We start from the raw sequence: 17,912 nt of genomic DNA, 5'->3' as shown, positions 1-17,912 counted from the left end.
CATCGTGGACAGAAGCCCGGAATCCCAAGTCGGGTTCTCTCCTCCTCTCTCTGGGCACCCTTAGTCCCATGGCACCTCCCACCTCCCACTCCCTCCCTCCTCCCCCAGAGAGACCCCACCCATTTCTACATCTGGTTGGGAAAATCTGGGCTGCAAAGCCTTAAGAAAGGCTTATGAGACAAAATCCGCCATCGCCTCCCCATGTCACCCAGCCCCCTCCCCGTGGGTGACAGGGATGCACCTGCACAACATGACCCAAGCAGAGGTGAAGGACACACTGTGGTGTGACTTCCATTACATGGGGATCACTATGCTCTGCAGATGGGATGAGAGAAGAGAGGCAGCACAGCTCAGTGCTCAAGTGGCACCGATTCTGGGAGAGCCAGACCCGCGTTGGAATCTCCACTCTGCCACTCTCTAGCTATGGGGCCCGGGGCAAGTCCTTTCCTCTCTCTGGGCCTCGGTTTTCTCATCTGCAACATGAGAATAATAATAGTATCTACCTCCCAGGATTACTGTTGACATATGGAAAGGATTTAATATATGTTAGCTGTCCGAATCATTATTGCTCTGGAGTATTCCACTGCATCACTAACACGTTTTGGCGGGGGGTGGGGGCGTGGATTTATACTATAATGAACCTTTGCTTAAGGGGCCCAAAGCGTATTACAACCACTGGGAAGGTATGATGAGGCCCCACCTCCATCTTGCAGATGGGAAGCTGAGGCACTCTACAAAATGTGTCCAGATCTCACCTGAGAGGTGCTCTCTTGCCCTCATCCAAAATTCTTCCAGCGTTTTCCTCCCCTTCCATACTCAGTACAATGTACTCTGGGCATACCTCGCAGGAAGAGTCCTCCTCAAGAAGGCAGGAGACCAGGCCTTGAGTCCCTTCTCTGTCACCCAGGTGGGGTCACCTGGTCCCCGACTCAGCCACAGCTTTCTCATCCATAAACATGGGAAAGAATCTCTTCCTTGCCTTAAAGCAAGGGACTGGCCCTGATATATTTCTGAAATGAACTTTGGCTCTAACCCCTATAATTTTAATCAAGGGAACTGATGGCAAAATGCTGCTACCTAGTCCCCGAAGGTGACAGTTCCTCGCTCTTGAGTAGCAAAGAGCAGGGTTGTGGCGGGGAGCACCCCCAGGCTCCAGCGGTGGCTCCCAGGCTATCTCGCAGGACTCACCTTCAAATCAAACACCTTCTTGTCGCAGATGCTACAGATGTGTGGGAGGTGAAGGGGAGCCACACCGTGAAAGTCATTCAGCTCATGAGCCTGCAGGGGCCGCACGGACAGCATCGCCTGCTCCTCCTTGGCCCGCCTCCGGGCACCGCTGAAACCCTGTTTGCTGTTGTTTAGCCGACCCCCAAAAGAAGGAGGGGTCCTGTCTGGGGTGGGCTCCTCGGGGTCATAGAGCTCATAGGGCTGGCTGGGGGGTGGAGGCCACAGGCTAGGGCCTGCTGTAAGATCGGGCTTGCTTTGGCCAGAGAATCCGTGGGGGGTCTCCCATTGGCTGTTTGGACCCTGCAGCAGCGGACCTACCTCGCCTTTCATGCCCCCGGCCTGCTCAGCCGCAAATCCACCTGCCACATGCGACCCTTGGGAGTTGGGTCCGTAGAAGTCCTTGGGAAAGGCAGCTTGGCCATCTTGCCCTGAGTGGCTGTAATGCCCTTCATAGGTCACATTGCCCGTGGTAGAGGCCGTGGCTGGCAGGAAGCTGGGCTGACTGTCTGTTTCAGAGCCATATGCCTGGCTGGAGTTGGCTTTGCCATACTCATAGAATCCCGCCGCAGCAGGGGCAGGCCCAGTCTTGCCAATGCCCAGGATGACTGCTGGCTGGGCAGGGGTCTGAGGCAGGACTCCACTGAAAGGATGCATCACTACGGCATTGGGGGGTTGGCTCACAGAGGGTACCGGGCCTCGCGTCTGGCCAGGGGGTGAGAAGGCAATGGCATTCGAGGGAAACCGGGCGCTGGGCATGGCTGCAGCATGTTGAGGCACCCCCGTATGGCTCTGGGGGGCGCTGATCACAGACGGATGCCTGAGCTGGTTGAAGAGAGGCTGGGACATGGCCACTTTGGAGAGGACTTGGTTCAGGACCGTGGCGGCTGCGGTATTGTTGGTGACAGCTGTCTGTGCCAGCTTCAGCCGGTGGAGGGTGAGCTGGGCTTGTAGCTGGGCCAGCTGGAGACTGGCGGGCGAAGGAAGCAGAGGGTTCGGGTTACTGACCGAGAACGGGTTCTTGTCCAGGAGCTTGGCAGCACTGCAGAAACACAAAAGGTCTAGATGCACAGCTAGTTTTCACCCAGGGAGCAAGGGGCTCTTTCTTTGCTCATCTGTGGTCCCCACGTCTCATATAAAACCCAGGGCCCACCTATATATGAGTCTGCAAAAAGCCTGTACACATGCATACATGTCAACATTTTAAAAACTCGGATGGAAAAATTATTTTATGACAGAATGGTCAACCTCACTGCTAATCAGAGATACAAGCTATCACCATCAGAAAAAAAAAAAATTATGACTAGAAAAATAGCATTTTTTTTTTTTTAGTAACAGCATTCAGGACTGGTAAGATAAGGTGGAGTGGACACAATGGTATTGATAATCTAGATTTGTGTGACTTTGTTAAAAGATAGTCTGGTAATATCTCCTCATTACAACATACTCTTTGACCCAATAATTCAATTCTGTAAAACTATCCTAAGAAAATGAGCTAAAATGCAGACATAACTGGATGCCCAAAGAGGTTTAATAATACTACATTATTCAAGAGTCCAAAGTTGAAAATTACAAATATCTGATAATGGGGGTGATGGGAGGGTTTAAACAAAGTACATAATGATATACCTATATAACAAGATGTTAAGGAACCATTTACTATCATAAATTTCTACTTTACTCTGTAATATTTAAGACCATCCAAAAAAGTACACCCAACACCAAGGTTAAAATAGAAAACATTCCAGCCCACTAAATCCCCCTTGGTATCTGTTCTCTCCGTTCAAGCCCCACACCATCTTGCCAACGGTAGACACGGTTGTGAACTTGGTCAAGTCACTGTTTACAACAACAACAAAAAATTAGCAACAGGAATAAATCCATATAGTCTATATGTGAAGTGAAAGAAAAAGGAGGCTACAAACTTGCATCCAGAGTATATCATGTGCATTTTTGTGCCAAACATATTTTCATCCTGATCCTCATTTCACATCCCAAAACAAGAATCAAGGTCCCTTCAACCCACTCTCAAACCCAACTGGCACGAGGAATAACACAAAAATTGCAAGCGAAGAATCTGAATTTGAAGTCGTCAGCAGTGGCAGGCTCTCACAGAAGCTTATTGTGGGGGTGCTCTGTCTGACATGTGCCTCTCATGGCAACTCTATTGGTTGGTTATGGGAACTCTGTTGGTTGGTTATGGTGTTTTCTTGACCAATATAAGATTGGATGTGTGGTTACCGTTGTCAGGGCCCTTTTGTAAGACCACATTTTCTGCGTCTTCAGCTCCCCTTCTGGGTAGTGGGTAATCAGGGAAATGTGTTTGGAATGTGGGTGAACTAGAATTCCCAGGACTTGTTAAAATGGGAAGAACAGGACTGTGCATTTGAAACTGGGATTACCATGGAGAACCCAGTCATACATTCAGTATGGGGAAGAAACTGCAAGGCAGGGACACTTCAGACAAGGTCCGCACTGTCATAGGTTCTGTACAGAAGTCTGATGGAACAAAGAAAAGAGTCTGGGAGTGGGCACGGTGAGGAAAAAAGGGGAGATGTGAAAAGTGTGTGTCATGTCACAACCCTCCCACTTTGGAGACACTGTGAGGAAAGAGAGCTTCTGCTAAGGCCAGCACTTTGCACTGCTCTGAGAGAAAGGTGGGGCGCAGGGAGGAAGTGTGGAGGTGGTAGGCAGGAAAGGGAGCAGGAGAGAGCCTAACATTTACTGCATGCAATACTCCTGTGTGATCAATGCTCAGCCTGTCATCCCATTTGATATCTCCATCAGTCCTCCGGGGTAGAAAATGTTCACCCCACATTTGCAAAGCAACAATCTAAAGCCAAGAGAGATTAGGTGACCTTCCTGTGAACACTCAACTGTTGGTGAATACAGGTGTGGGATTCAAACCCTAGCCAGGCTTTGAAAAGAAGAGAAGGGGCAGACGTGGTTAGGGATGCAGTTCTTCAGCTATCCCTGAGGACACCCTCTCCTCATGGGCTGCTCCATGGTTCTGTCTGAAGTGAGTTCTCAGAACATCAGGCACACCAACATTCAAATACAAGTGCAAAATACATGTCAGAGCCAGATGAAAATGATTCTGGATTACTCTTTCCCATTCTGTGAGAAATCGAGAACTTGTATAAGTCATTAAGGAGACGTCATCTTCACCCAGCCGGCAGCCCTACTGTGCTCCCAGAACAGAACAGGTTGACTGCATTTGAAGATATTGGAGGCCTGGGGGAGTCACGGTTAAAGGTGATTACAGACCTTTCCTCCTCTGGGTAGTTGTGCTGGGTGCAGCCAAGCCTTGATGGCCCCAGTGTGGCCCAGGCACAAATCATGGCAGCCGCAGAGGTGGGGAGGCGCTAATTGTCTGCGTAGGTGAAACTATGAAGGGAAAGGAGGGTGGTCAAGAGTCTGATGATAGATTTCTACTTGTGTCGTATTAAGTAGCTGAGCTTTAGAAGAGCAATTAAGCTTAAATCAAAACCCTGCCCACACAGGGCCAACCGTTCCTACCAGATTTGTCCACAACATAGCCAGTCCCTGCTAACAAGGCGATAATGAGGTGCCAACTTAGTTTCCATGACCAGGGTAAGACAAGGTTGGTTTTGTTTTTCCCAGAGAAGTCAGCTGTATTTTCTAAAACTGTGTTCTGGGCCGCAGGGAGTTCTCACAGGAGATGCCCCTTTGCCTCGGAAAGAACACACGAGGAAGAATGGTCTTTCCAACCAGGAAAGCCAACCTTGCTGGGTATTTGTAGGTCAGCCACAAGAAACAAGTGCTCTTCTGTAGTACGGCCCAGGTTACAGAAGTTACCCATTCAGATGCAGCATGAAATGAGAAGTCTCACTTGATTTTCTTCCCAACATCTGCTGTGTCTAGCAAATTCAGATTGTCTCCAACCTTAACCAGCCTTAAGCAAAAGCGATTTCGCATGAATCATCAGAGCCAGATACCTCTTTTGAACTAAAGAGGCTTAAAAAGGAAAAGACACACCATCCTATTTAAAAGAAAGAAAGAGGGGCGCCTGGGTGGCTCAGTCGGTTAAGCTTCCGACTTCGGCTCAGGTCACGATCTCACAGTTAGTGAGTTCGAGCCCCACGTCTGGCTCTGTGCTGACAGCTCAGAGCCTGGAGTTTGCTTCAGATTCTGTCTGTCCCTCTCTCTCTGCCTCCATCCTGCTTGCGCTCTTGTCTCTGTCTGTCAAAAATAAATAAACATTAAAAAAAATTAAAAGAAAGCAGAAAATAAAGCCCTAAAATCCTTAGCCTACAAAAGTTAATAACCTAAAATTCAGGTACATATAACAATCATATTTCTAAGCCGAAAATCGGGCCATATGATGGCTGGAACTAATGTCACCTTCTTATATTCCTGCTATCTGAGTCTGTCACTGTTACATCACTTAGCACACCCGGCTTCGTGTTAAAAATAATTGCTTATGGGGGTGTTTGCATGGCTCAGTCAGTTGAGCCTCAGACTTGCGAATTCACTCAGGTCACGATCCCAAGGTCATAGGATCAAGCCCCACGGCCAGCACCTTACATGGTAAAGTGGGCTTTGCAGATGTGATTAAGTTAAGGGTGATGAGATGGAGAGATTATCCTGGGCCCAATGTAATCACAAGAGTCTTTATAAAATGGAGGCAGGGGGATCAGAGTCTGGGAGAGAAGATACAAGGACAGAAGCAGAGGTGAGAGACCAAAGAAGATGCCACACTGCTGGCTCTGAAGATGGAGGAAGGGGCCATAAGGCAAGGAAATGAATTTCCCCTAAAGCCTCCAGAAGGAACCAGCCTTACTGATACCTTAACTTTGGCCCAGTGAGACCGACTTTGGATTTCTGACCTCCAGGACTGTAAGATATGAAAGTTGTGTTGCTGTAAGCCACTAAATGTGTGGTAATATGTTACAGAAGCAACAGGAAACTAATATAATCCAGCAGAAAAATTAGATGTAAGACAAGCTTCCACTCAGAGAGGCAGTGGTGGGGGTGGGGGGTATTGGCTGGATCTTGCTGGTAATGAACAAACTCATGACCACCTCCCCCGGGGTCCTAGGAAGCACAGATCATCTGACTAGGTGTCCATCCCAAGACCCTGTGGCAATTCTTGCTGGGAGCCAGAAAAGCCCAGAGATCTCTTCCTTTTCCAAAGTCAGCTTTCTTTACCCAGTTGCGTTAAGCTTTGAATTGCAGACTCTTAAGGATCAAATCATCCTCTCACCCCCAGAACAAAGACAGAAAGTAATCTGCCCAAAGCCAACTAGCTGGGTAGCAGTAAGACCTTAGTGAGAACCCAGATCATCCAAACCAGCTTCTAGTGCTTGACAGAAAAGCCTTACCTCTGAAAGCCCTAAATAAGTCCCAGAACTATCTATTTCACCAAATTATCATCTCCACCCATGTTTATCTCCCTGCCCTGTTCAGAGAGATACTGACTACCTTTGATATGCAAGGCACTCCCTGAGCACCAGGGAGACATAAAGCTACAGGCCCCTTCTAGAACCCCCATAAGCCCTGCACAGGGGATAGCAGGGGAGGGGGTGGGGGCAAGGTTCTCTGTATCTGCCACATTTCTTCCCCTAAACCTGTACAGTGATACAGTTTGCAGCCAAGGAGTTGAACCACGGACCAGGGAGAAGGGAGTGCCGCACGGGGAGTTATGTAGCCTGGGCATCTGGCACAGAGCTGGAACCGCCTATCACTCAGCACAGCCACTGTGACTCACCCAGGCCTCTGCAAGGCTAACTGCCCCCAGGGACGAGGTTGCCTTTCTGAGCCATTCACTGTTAGGAAGAATTCTCGGTGCATAATTACATCAAAAACTTGGGCTCCAGGCTCACTTAGACAGCTTTTTTAAATTAAAGCAGCATTTCTCTCAAGAGTTGTAAAAATAAAATACAACATAAAGGAAAACTAGTTGCCTTTAAATGCCAGGATATTTAGGAGAACCAGATGAAAACTGTTTCTAATGGTTTAATTCCGTAGTGTTGAAAGGATGGGCAACATATTGTGTTCACTGGGAGAGCGAAACAGCTGTCTCGGTTTGAAAATGCTCATTATTTGTCCCAAAGCTCTTTCATATGTTATTCTGAGTCCCAAGCAGGATGCAATGATGGGTTAGTATTTGTGCACAAGGAGTGAGGCAGGGCCGTTCCTCGGTTCAAGTCAGGGACGGTCCTGAAAATTCAGCAAGATTTTTGTGACATAATCCATCCGGTTCTGAAAGTAAGGGAGAGCAACCAAGACGCGGGCAAGGGGCTGTTGGGCCTCTGCTCAGAAAGAGTCCTTCACAGGGGCCAATGGGGCATTTATGTGTTTGTTCATACAGCCCACATGGATGGAGTGTCTGTTATGTGCCAGGCAATGAAGCTAGGTGGTGGGGATCCAGAGATGAACAAAGACAACGTTCCTGAGATTGCAGGGGAGACAGAGCAACACAGAGGGTGTTGAGTATTCTGAAACCGCCTAAGCACAAAAACAGTAAGGCACAAGAGGAAGTGGTTCAAGCCTCAGACATCTTAGAGAAATGTAGTAAGTGAAAGAAAAGGCTGTCTCAAGGGCTGTCCCCGAACTCTGAACAAAGACAAACGTTCTGGACTAACTGATCTAGCTACAGATGCAAAGATGCATCCACTGTTGGTGAAAGGTAGCTGTAGGGTGAGCTGTGGTCAGAGACTCAGGCTTCCAGCTGCCTCTTACTGGTTGTATGGGTTGTATGATGGGGGAACATCGCTCAATTTTTCTGACACTCAGAATTTTCTCATCTACAAAACGGGACGGTAATCTCCACCCAAGGTGACACAAACCTGGACAATCAGAGCCCCTGGCCATAATGACTGGCTCAAGGATGGACACTCCCTGACATTTTGTTGGAACTTCTGGAAGACAGGCACTCTTTGGTCCTGCCATGACTGAGTTGCTATACTGGTTGAATTTAAGGCACCACTTAAGGCACACCTGCCTGAGAATAAAGCCGACCCAAAGACACTGGCCCGGGAACAGCGGCACGGGCAGCTCCTGAATGACCTCGATGGGATACTTGGAGCCAGTATCCCCTGCATCTGCTTGGCCATTTCTGTACAAGAATCAATGCATTTCCTTTATTTGCTTAATAAAAGTAATGTAATAAGAAAGCCAACCTACCTGAACGTCTGTTTTTAATCCAGATGGTTCCCCTCCATGGCACCGCGTTGACTCAAGAGTTCCCTGTCACTCTCCAGGTTCCTCTACACAGTGGACTGACCATAAGGCCCCAGCAGCTGGAGCTCCAGGGTCACTGCAGGGGAAACTTGGGCAGCCACTTTGGTGGGATTATCTGCCGACCAGAGACACCTGCTTCTTGGAAGTTTGAGACACAGAATGCTCCTCCCTTCTTGGTGGAATAGGAGCCTGTACCATGGTCAGTAGGCCAGGGTGTGAATGGGGTGCACGAGTAAAGTCCCCACAAGGGCACGGGATACACAACAACCTTTTACAGGTACACAGATCCAGCTCTGGCCACACAGGTGCTCCTGTGAGCAGGGGATATAATGCCGTGACCCTCACCAGGGGACAGTTTCTAGCTGACTGAAACACCATTTGTTTCCCAGCACCTAATGGGCCATTTCTGCTCCACTAAGAGCTGGCTTTATAAAAGGCATTAATTATCCTGTTAGGAGAAAAGAATCATTATTAAAAATACAATGGTTCTTAGTCTTCATTCATGTGGAGCAAAGGAGGGTACAGAGTGAGTGCCAATTGGGCTGTGGACTGCCTTGTAGGACACGGGGGTAGGAATCAGGCATCGTGAGTTCTAGATATAACGTGAGGCTTGTCAGCTGGGTCACAGTGGACAACAGACTCCAGCCTCGGTTTCCTCAACTCTAAAAAGAGAAGTCACAATCTTTTCTTGTTTACGTTATGAGGATTGACATGGGATTAAGTAAAGAGTTGCCAGACCCCTCTGCAAACTGTTAGGTGCTGTACAGATGTCCAGAACATTATTGGAAAGAGAACATTCTCTGTGTGATCACAACACACCCTTCCCTTTCTGAAAACATTCCTCTACAGAGGAAGTAATATTGTCACTCAAGTCCTTGCAGATCATCTCATTGCCACTAGGATTCGGGGTGGGATGAGTTAAAATCAGTTCAGCCATATTTATGGAGTAGCAGCCATATCAATATGATTGTGCTCTGCATTCTGGACGGAGGCAGGGATGGGAAGGAGCACCAGAGGCTGAGGGCACAGGTTTCAGAGTTTGTGTCAAAATGGGTTTGAATTCCAGTTTGCGACTTGTGAGCTGGGGGCTGGGGGCAAATACTTAATCCTCTCTCACCCTCAAGGTCCTCATCATTAAAGCTGGGATGGCTATGCCTGAGCAATGGGCTTGTCCCAAGAGTTGTGCCTAAATTATTCTTCGTAGTTCCTAGCATACAGTAAGCATTCACGAAATAACGTATCAGTAACCGTTACTGCTACTAGTCTTTCTACCATCGTCATAGCCCTGAGCATCACTATTACCATCACCGTCACTGCTGCCATTGCCGTCACCATTACGACCCCCTACTGTCATCACCATTACCATCACCGTTATCAATATTACCATCACCATTACCATCACCATTATCATCACCGTTACCATCACCTTTACCACCACCATTACTATTGTCACTCTATTATCATCACCCATGTCACTCCATCAGCATTATCGTCTCTATTGGTATCGCTATTACCATCACCATTATGATTGCCATTACATCACTAATACTATCTCCATCACCGTTGCCACCACCGGCACCATCAGTGCACATGGCAGGTGAGCTCTGCCAGGGCAGACAGATAGAGATGGAAGAGGAAAACACAGAGAGATGTAAATATGGAGAGGAGGAAAGTAAAAGCAAGCGTGGACACCTGCTGAGAGAAGAAGCAGGAGTGTGGATTGGGACTTGGGGAGAACAGAGAGAGCTAACAACAGCTGCTGGGTAAACTGGTAAGTAGTCAGCAACAGACCTGAAGGGCTGTGTATTAATAACAAAGACGGACGCCACCGAAGTTCAGCCGTATAGATGTGTGTGGACTCACAGCGAGCTTTGCCCCGGTAATGTTCAGCCACCCGGAAGCAGAAGCCAGGAACCACAGCCCAGAGCACAGCAGTGCCCAAGCCAACCTGAATGGACACATTTTCAGTTACGCACAGTATCTTCCAAGATAACCCAGCAGGGATTTAAATTCATTTCCACTTCAACACAGTTCCCTTTCCTGGCCAAGCAATGAATGTGTCATTTCTTCTCATGTGCTAAGATATAAAATAGAATCCAGGCAAGAGAGCTCATGACCAGGTGAGAGAATGTTTTCCAGGTTTGGTCACACCTTCACTGTGTGGCCAAATCAAATAAAGGGCAATGCTTAGGGCCGGGGCACTGCTGAGTCCTGCCCTTCCATTGTCTCCTGGGAGCCGAACTTCAAATCCTACATTCTTGACTATTGTAACACTTACAAGCTAGGTCAGGACGTGAAGCACCGGGAACAGTCCCTGAAGGCCAGGTTACAAAGACAAAAATGATGATACCAGGTAATATTGGAGCTAAGGTTCAAACTCTAGCTGACTGTCACAAATGTTAAGAGCAAGAAGAGGCCTTAGAGACCGTTTCTGTTTAATGCACTCACCCTACAGAGGAAAGAAGTGAAACCCAGTGAAGTTGGTGTGATATGTGATCACCCCAAGTCACAGAGCTAAAGAGCGGGACTGGACCCCGTGTCTCCTCATTCCTCAGGGCTAATGTGGCTTCTAGTCTTCTCCTTGGTGAGAAGGAGGTCATGCATTTTTTGATAGTGCTCTTCTTGGTAACGACAGAACTACTGGATTATCACTTAGCGAGGCCTCTGTGAGTAATATCAAGATTACGGGGTCAATGCTGGCGTCATCCCACGTGTGGGCTTTAGCCATGACATTACCATAGAGGGATCTGTAACAGCGTGGCACGTCTCGGAGGCATTCGTAACAGCGACGAGAATCCTACCATCTCTCTCCTGTTCCATGTTTTTTTAGTTAGGTTGTTAATCAGTGTTTTCTTTCACCTCATTAGCTATCTGATTTCCAGGATGACCAAATGGGAAGGAAAGTCGGATTTGACCATTTCTGGTTTACATTACAAAGACTGAGACCAAAAAAGGTCTTCCGGAATGCCCGAAGGCATCCAGCAAATAAGGGATGCGGAGCAGGGTATTACTTCAGCCCAGGATTCTACCTTCTGCCTACACATTCATTAAAGGGCGCTTCTAAAACCACATTCCTGGCTCTATTTCTTTGGATGTGATTTGTTTTACAGGGGTTTTGGTTTGTTTGTTTAAAGGTACTAAAATATAAAGAATTTTCCTCTATTCTGTGGTTTTTCTCCCAGTGTGTCACAGTATTTTATTTTATTTTTTCCGGCTTTATCGATATATAATTTTAAGTTTTTTAGTCAATAATCTCTGCACCCGGTGTGGAGCTCAAACTCGCAACCTTGAGATAAACAGTCGCATGCCCTTTTGACTGAGCCAGTCAGGTGCCCCACCAGCTTTATTGATATTAACATTGTGTAAGTTTAAGGTGTACAAATAATGGTACGACAATGCAGATATGTAAAATGACTGTCACAATAAGTTTGGTTAACGATTTAAGATTTTATTTATTTATTTATTTATTTTTTCAACATTTATTTATTTTTGGGACAGAGAGAGACAGAGCATGAATGGGGGAGGGGCAGAGAGAGAGGGAGACACAGAACTGGAAACAGGCTCCAGGCTCTGAACCATCAGCCCAGAGCCCGACGTGGGGCTCGAACTCACGGACCGCGAGATCGTGACCTGGCTGAAGTCGGACGCTTAACCGACTGCGCCACCCAGGCGCCCCAAGATTTTATTTTAAATAACACATTTGGTGTTATTAAATGAACAGTTTTCTGTACCATTGTACTCTGTTCCACTTTCATCAGAAGAAGATTCTCAGAACCAGGGACGTGCAGTCACCAAGGGGCTGCTAGCGGTTCCATAACTCACAAGAGAGGCCTGACTTTCCTGCTGGAGTTACTAGAAGTGCTCAAAATGTGCACAAGGGAACCGATGATGTAGCAAATGCAGAGCAAAGAAGAAATATTCTGCTAATGTCATAACAGGAAAGACTTAGAGCAGAGACAGAATTAATGTCAACTTATCCACCAAGAACCATGTATTCGTTTCTTTTTCTGTTCCTTCTTCTGTACCAGTTTTCTTTCTTTAAAATATCCTTGGGGCACCTGGGTGGCTCAGTCGGTTGAGCACCCCACTTCAGCTCAGGTCGCGATCTCATGGTTCGTGAGTTCGAGCCCCAAATCGGGCTCGCTGCTGTCAGCACAGAGGCCGCTTTGGATCCTCTGTCTTCCTCTCTCTCTGCCCCTCCCTGCTCTCACTCTCTCTCAAAAACAAAACAAAACAAAAAACCTTAAAATAAATAAGTAAAATACCCTTTATTTTTTGTTTTTAATTTTTTTTAACGTTTATTTATTTTTGAGACAGAGACAGAGCATGAACGGGGGAGGGGCAGAGAGAGAGAGAGGGAGACACAGAATCGGAAGCATGCTCCAGGCTCTGAGCCATCAGCCCAGAGCCCGATGCGGGGCTCGAACTCACGGACTGTGAGATCGTGACCTGAGCTGAAGTCGGAGGCTTAACCGACTGAGCCACCCAGGCGCCCCTAAAATACCCTTTATAAAATGATAGTCCTGTAGGTCATAACTTATTTTTAATATTCACATTTGGCTTTGTTTTCAGCTTTAAAACCTTAAAAATATGAAGAATATAACAAATCTTTATCATCTTTACAAGTTCACTGCCTGCCCATCACCTCAAATTAACAAATGCTATGATGATGGTAATTTTTTTTCCCCCTCAGATACTTTTTATTTAAAAAAAACCCAAAACTATACAGATAAAGTGGAAGTCCCCTTTGAGACTCTGCCCAGTCTAATTCCACCTCTACCTCCCTAGTGACATCCACGTGTGGTGCGTCTATTTATCGATCTGTCTGTCTCTTTCTAAACACAGAATAAAGTATAAAAATAAGAGACTTATCTATACCTGTGTGTGCTCATAAACCAGCATGTAGGACGGGGTTCAGCAGTATTTCTCCTAAAGAAAGAAATGCACATTCTCTCAAGTTTCTTTTAACACAGTAGGGCCTGCAGGCGGTGTATGGTGAAGTAAAAAAAAAAAAAAAAAAAAAAAAAAAATTGCTGAACTGGAAATTGGAAGACCCAGGTACCACAGCGGCTGCTTGCTCCCTGTGGGACTGGAGGCCAGTCAGTTTCCCTTTTTATGTAGAATGAGAAAAGCTGGATGAAAGGACCTCCAAGATCTCCTCCACCTTTGAAATCTGAGAACTCTCAGGTTTAATTTCCTCATCTGTCAAGATAATAATTCTGCCCTGCTAAGTTGCTATAAAGAACAAACATGATATGCAAGCACTCTGTAAAGCAAGCTGATGATGATGACAGAATCAAATAATATTAAATCATAATAACATAAATATTATAAATAAACACTAATAATAGATCATTATTTGTATATACTATATGATGTTAGTAACATCATGTAGTATGTAACTGATATACAATAAATGCAAAATACTACAATTTATAATTTATTATTGTTACGTCTCACAAATTAAGTGATTATAAGCTACCAGAAATACCTTTTAAGAAACTATTGTCATATACGTGGCTCAGATAATATGTGTTGCAGGCCAATCAGCATGAAATAACTTAATTTCTTCCATCCCTGTTCTCCTGGGCAGTTTAGCACAAGAAGAGGCTCTCTTGACTCTGTCCATGAAGATTCAGTGATCCAAATACCAAAAGTGCCTCATTATAAGATGTTCTCTACAAAGGCATTCCACAGACCGAAGGAGCCTTTTACAGTGAAATTCAGCTCAAATCTCTTTCAGGGCTGGAGTTGGGTTTGCCTGAGACACAATTTTTCAGAAAATTCATGTTGGGCAGAATTTCACTGGTTTTGTGCAGGCTAAAATTAAGGGAGTTGGATTGACTTCTGGGGTTAAGAGAGATCTTTGTTTTCTCAGTAACATAAAATAGGGTAACCTCTCAACCAACAAACTTTTCTGGAGAACCTCAGTCTTTTGAGATGGAAAAACAAGCTGTTTGAAATGTATATTTAAAAACTGCTATACAAGTTCCCCAAGGCACCAAATGTTAACGTTTATACATGCAAATGTAGTATTTAGGGGTTTATAGGCCAAAATTGCCCTCCTGAAGGACAACATGCAAACAAACATGAATGCCTTCCCATATGTTGTTCCCTCTCCCTAGAAAACCTCTGCCTATTCCCCCTCAGGGTCCTTCAACATGCTGCTCAGATGGCGCCTCCTCCAGGCAGCCTTCTCTGACTCCTGCCCCCATCCAGTGTGTGCTGATGTCCCTTCTGTGATTCCCCAGAATGACTAGCTGCTCCAGTAGCCTCAACTATACTCTCTTCTAGCTCCTACCACCCTCTCTCATAATCGTCCATTCAATGGCTCATCTGATGTCCTCACTGCCCTGTGATTATTTTGAAGGCAGGAATTATGTGTTCTATTTCATATCACAGTATCTGGTACATGGTTGGTGTGTGGAACCATTAAACACTTCTGTACAAGTACACAACTGTTCCATGTGTATGTGTGTGGACTTAGTAGTTGTGTATCATATTCTCAATTTGGCTTCCTGGCTAAATGTTTCATATATGCGTTGCTACGAGGCTTTAAAGATGAAGCTCTGTGGACAATAGGGATTAGATTCAGTCTCTGACCACCATCAGAATTATGTAAATACCACAACCACACAGAGTACAAAATTCTAAAATATTCAACAAATAGACAGTGTTTCCTTTTAACTGAACCTGAAGAAAATGCGATTTTAGTGTGTGATCTGAGAAGATGTAAGTGTCTAATCTACATGATTCTGAGATAAAACTCATGCTCTGGGAATGGCCCCTATGTTCTCCTAACTTTATTTTCGGTAATTTATATCACTGAGATTTTTCTGGTAAATGTACAAGGATGGTCATAAAATGCAAGCCAATTTTATGCTATTTATTTTATTGTTATAATTTTTTTAAATAGGTTTCATGCCCGGCATGGAGCTCAACCCAGAACTTGAATTCACAACCCTGAGATCAAGACCTGAGCTGAGACAGAGTCAGAGGCCTAACGTGACTGAGCCGCCCAGGCGCCAACCCCCCCAAGGCAATTTTAAATCAAGATAACATTTCAGAATAATTTTTAAAAATTAAAATTCTCAATCAATACAGCTGTTCTCTTCCCAGAGTTGTCTATTAGCCTGGACATTTTAACCAATGTGACTTAAACCAAATACTAGAAGTCTATACAAAGCTGAAGAGGCAGTGTGGGGTAGTTTGGGTGGGGTAGCACTGTTTGGCTCATAAGTAGACCTACTTCTTAAACAGGCTTTGACCCCAATAACTGTACATCTGATTGTGGTCATTTCACCCTGTAGACCTTAGTTTTCTCATCTGTGAAATGGGAGGGTCAGATGAAACATTTTTAAGGTCCCTTTATGCCTTATGATTTTAGGATGGTGGGTGTTTTCTTAAAGCTGTCATTGATGGCACAAGGAAAAGTCAAATTCATCTGGTCATGGTACAGCGATAGATTTCTGTCCTGGGAGATCGGAGTTTCTAGCCTTTCCCCCTCCCCCAGCTCTGGGTGACTTCAGAGAGAGAGGCATTTAATCTGCACTAAACAAACCTGTCTGTAAAATGACAAGGTGAAATGAGGGCGGTGGTTTTCAAGAGTTAGGTGGGCACTGGGAGGGCTTCTTCTAACACAGATGCTGGACTCACCCCCAGCTGCTGTCTCAGGAGGTCCGGGCAGGGGCCTGAGAATTTACTTGCATTTCTTTTTTTTTTTTTTTTAATTTTTTTTTTTAACGTTTATTTATTTTTGAGACAGAGAGAGACAGAGCATGAATGGGGGAGGGACAGAGAGAGAGGGAGACACAGAATCGGAAGCAGGCTCCAGGCTCTGAGCCATCAGCACAGAGCCTGACGCGGGGCTCGAACTCACAGATCGTGAGATCGTGACCTGAGCTGAAGTCGGACGCTCAACCGACTGAGCCACCCAGGCGCCCCTACATTTCTAACAAGTTCAAGCGATACTGATGCTGTACTTTGAGAACCACTGGACTAGACTATCTTGAATCCACCTTACAACTCTAAGAATCAATGGTGAGTTACAAAGCATTCGGTAACAACTGTATTTTTAACAAGCCACACCTGGGGCGCCTGGGTGGCTCGGTCGGTTAAGCGTCTGACTTTGGCTCAGGTCATGATCTCGCGGTCTGTGAGTTTGAGCCCTGCATCAGGCTCTGTGCTGACAGCTCAGAGCTTGGAGCCTGTTTGGGATTCTGTGTCTCTCTCTCTGCCCCTCCCCCGCTCGTGCTCTGTCTCTCTTGCTGTCAAAAATAAATCAAACATTAAGAAAAAAAATTAAAAAAAAACAACAAGCCTCTTCTATCTCCTAGGCACCCAATACACCAACAAGGGGCCCCCTTTTTCACAGGGGTTTCAGACACTGCAAGAGTAACATCCAGGGCACTTGCCACTACTCTACCTACCTTCCTTTAAGAGAGTCAGTCGACATGTTCAACAATATTTGGCCTCCTGGAATCAAAACACTCTGGGTTCATAAAACCTCCGGCAATCTAATTAGTTCGTTGACTGGCTTAGCGTCACGTTATCGGTTGCTGACTAGGAAAAAAGCAAGCTCCATTCACTCTGAGTTCACCAATGCAGAAAATAGAAGGATCAGACTCCAGAATGTCAAAAATTCTTCAGTCAAGCAACATTATGAGAAATATCAGGAGAAAGTCCACCTTCCAAACTCACCCTATGCTAACAAAAAGTGTTTGACAAATCATCTTTATTGTTAAACTTCAAATGTGGTGGCACTGAAATCACTTGGGGTGTTTTTAAAACACTAATGCTTGGATCATATCTCCATAGATTCTGATTCACCCTAGACATTGGGATTTTTTTTAATGTTTACTTTTGAGAGAGCACAAGCAGAGGTGGGGGCAAAGAGAGGGGGACAGAGGATCTGAAGCAGGGTCTACACTGACAGGCTGACAGCACAGAGCCCAAACGTGGGGCTCAAACCCACAAACCCCGAGATCATGACCTGAACCAAAGTCGGACAATGAACCAACTGAGTTACCCAGGTGCCCTGACACTGGGATTTTTAATAGCTCCCCAGGAGAACTATTGTGAAGCAAAGTCTGAGGCTTGCCAGTCTATAAAGGAATAGAATCAATCTGTTCTTCATTACTTTGAGCCACACAAGCCATTTTTGTCACCACAAGCAGCATGACCATTTGTTTTCAATTATACTTAAGAATAAACACTGAACTTTTTATAAGCCCACAAACACAGTGGGCAATCAACCGATTTTTCTTAGCTATACACTGAAGCATCTCTCACATGGTTTGATAAATATTTTTTGTGGCAAGACTTTCTCCACAGTACACATATAGTTTCTGCTGTAGACAGCCAGATGATGATTGCCACGGGTGACCCTAGCTTTCTAAATTTTAAACACCTTGAAGACCTCATCCTCGTCCTAAAATCTTTCAAATTCCTGAGTGTCTGCCTGGCTCCATGCCGGGCAAATT

General features: G+C 45.7%; 1 protein-coding gene across 7 annotated transcripts in view; it reads right to left on the bottom strand.

The window, feature by feature from the left end:
* Positions 1–17,912, bottom strand: part of RBM20 (RNA binding motif protein 20) — a 197,392-nt gene that overhangs the window by 52,602 nt on the left and 126,878 nt on the right. For 5 of the 7 annotated variants that reach the window (XM_040486406.1, XM_040486407.1, XM_040486409.1 and 2 more), the window contains exon 2: positions 1,189–2,266. In XM_040486406.1, coding sequence (XP_040342340.1) covers positions 1,189–2,266 — 1,078 coding nt within the window. Of the gene's footprint in view, positions 1–1,188; positions 2,267–8,373; positions 8,832–17,912 lie in introns of those variants that run through there. The other 2 variants (XM_040486412.1, XM_040486410.1) reach the window with 2 other exon arrangements.

This window comes from Herpailurus yagouaroundi, unplaced genomic scaffold (genome assembly GCF_014898765.1).
Source record: "Herpailurus yagouaroundi ecotype Mexico unplaced genomic scaffold, PumYag 163, whole genome shotgun sequence".
Lineage (NCBI taxonomy): Eukaryota > Metazoa > Chordata > Mammalia > Carnivora > Felidae > Herpailurus > Herpailurus yagouaroundi.
The sequence above is the reverse complement of the archived record's forward strand: the minus strand, read 5'-3'. Positions and strand labels throughout refer to the sequence as shown.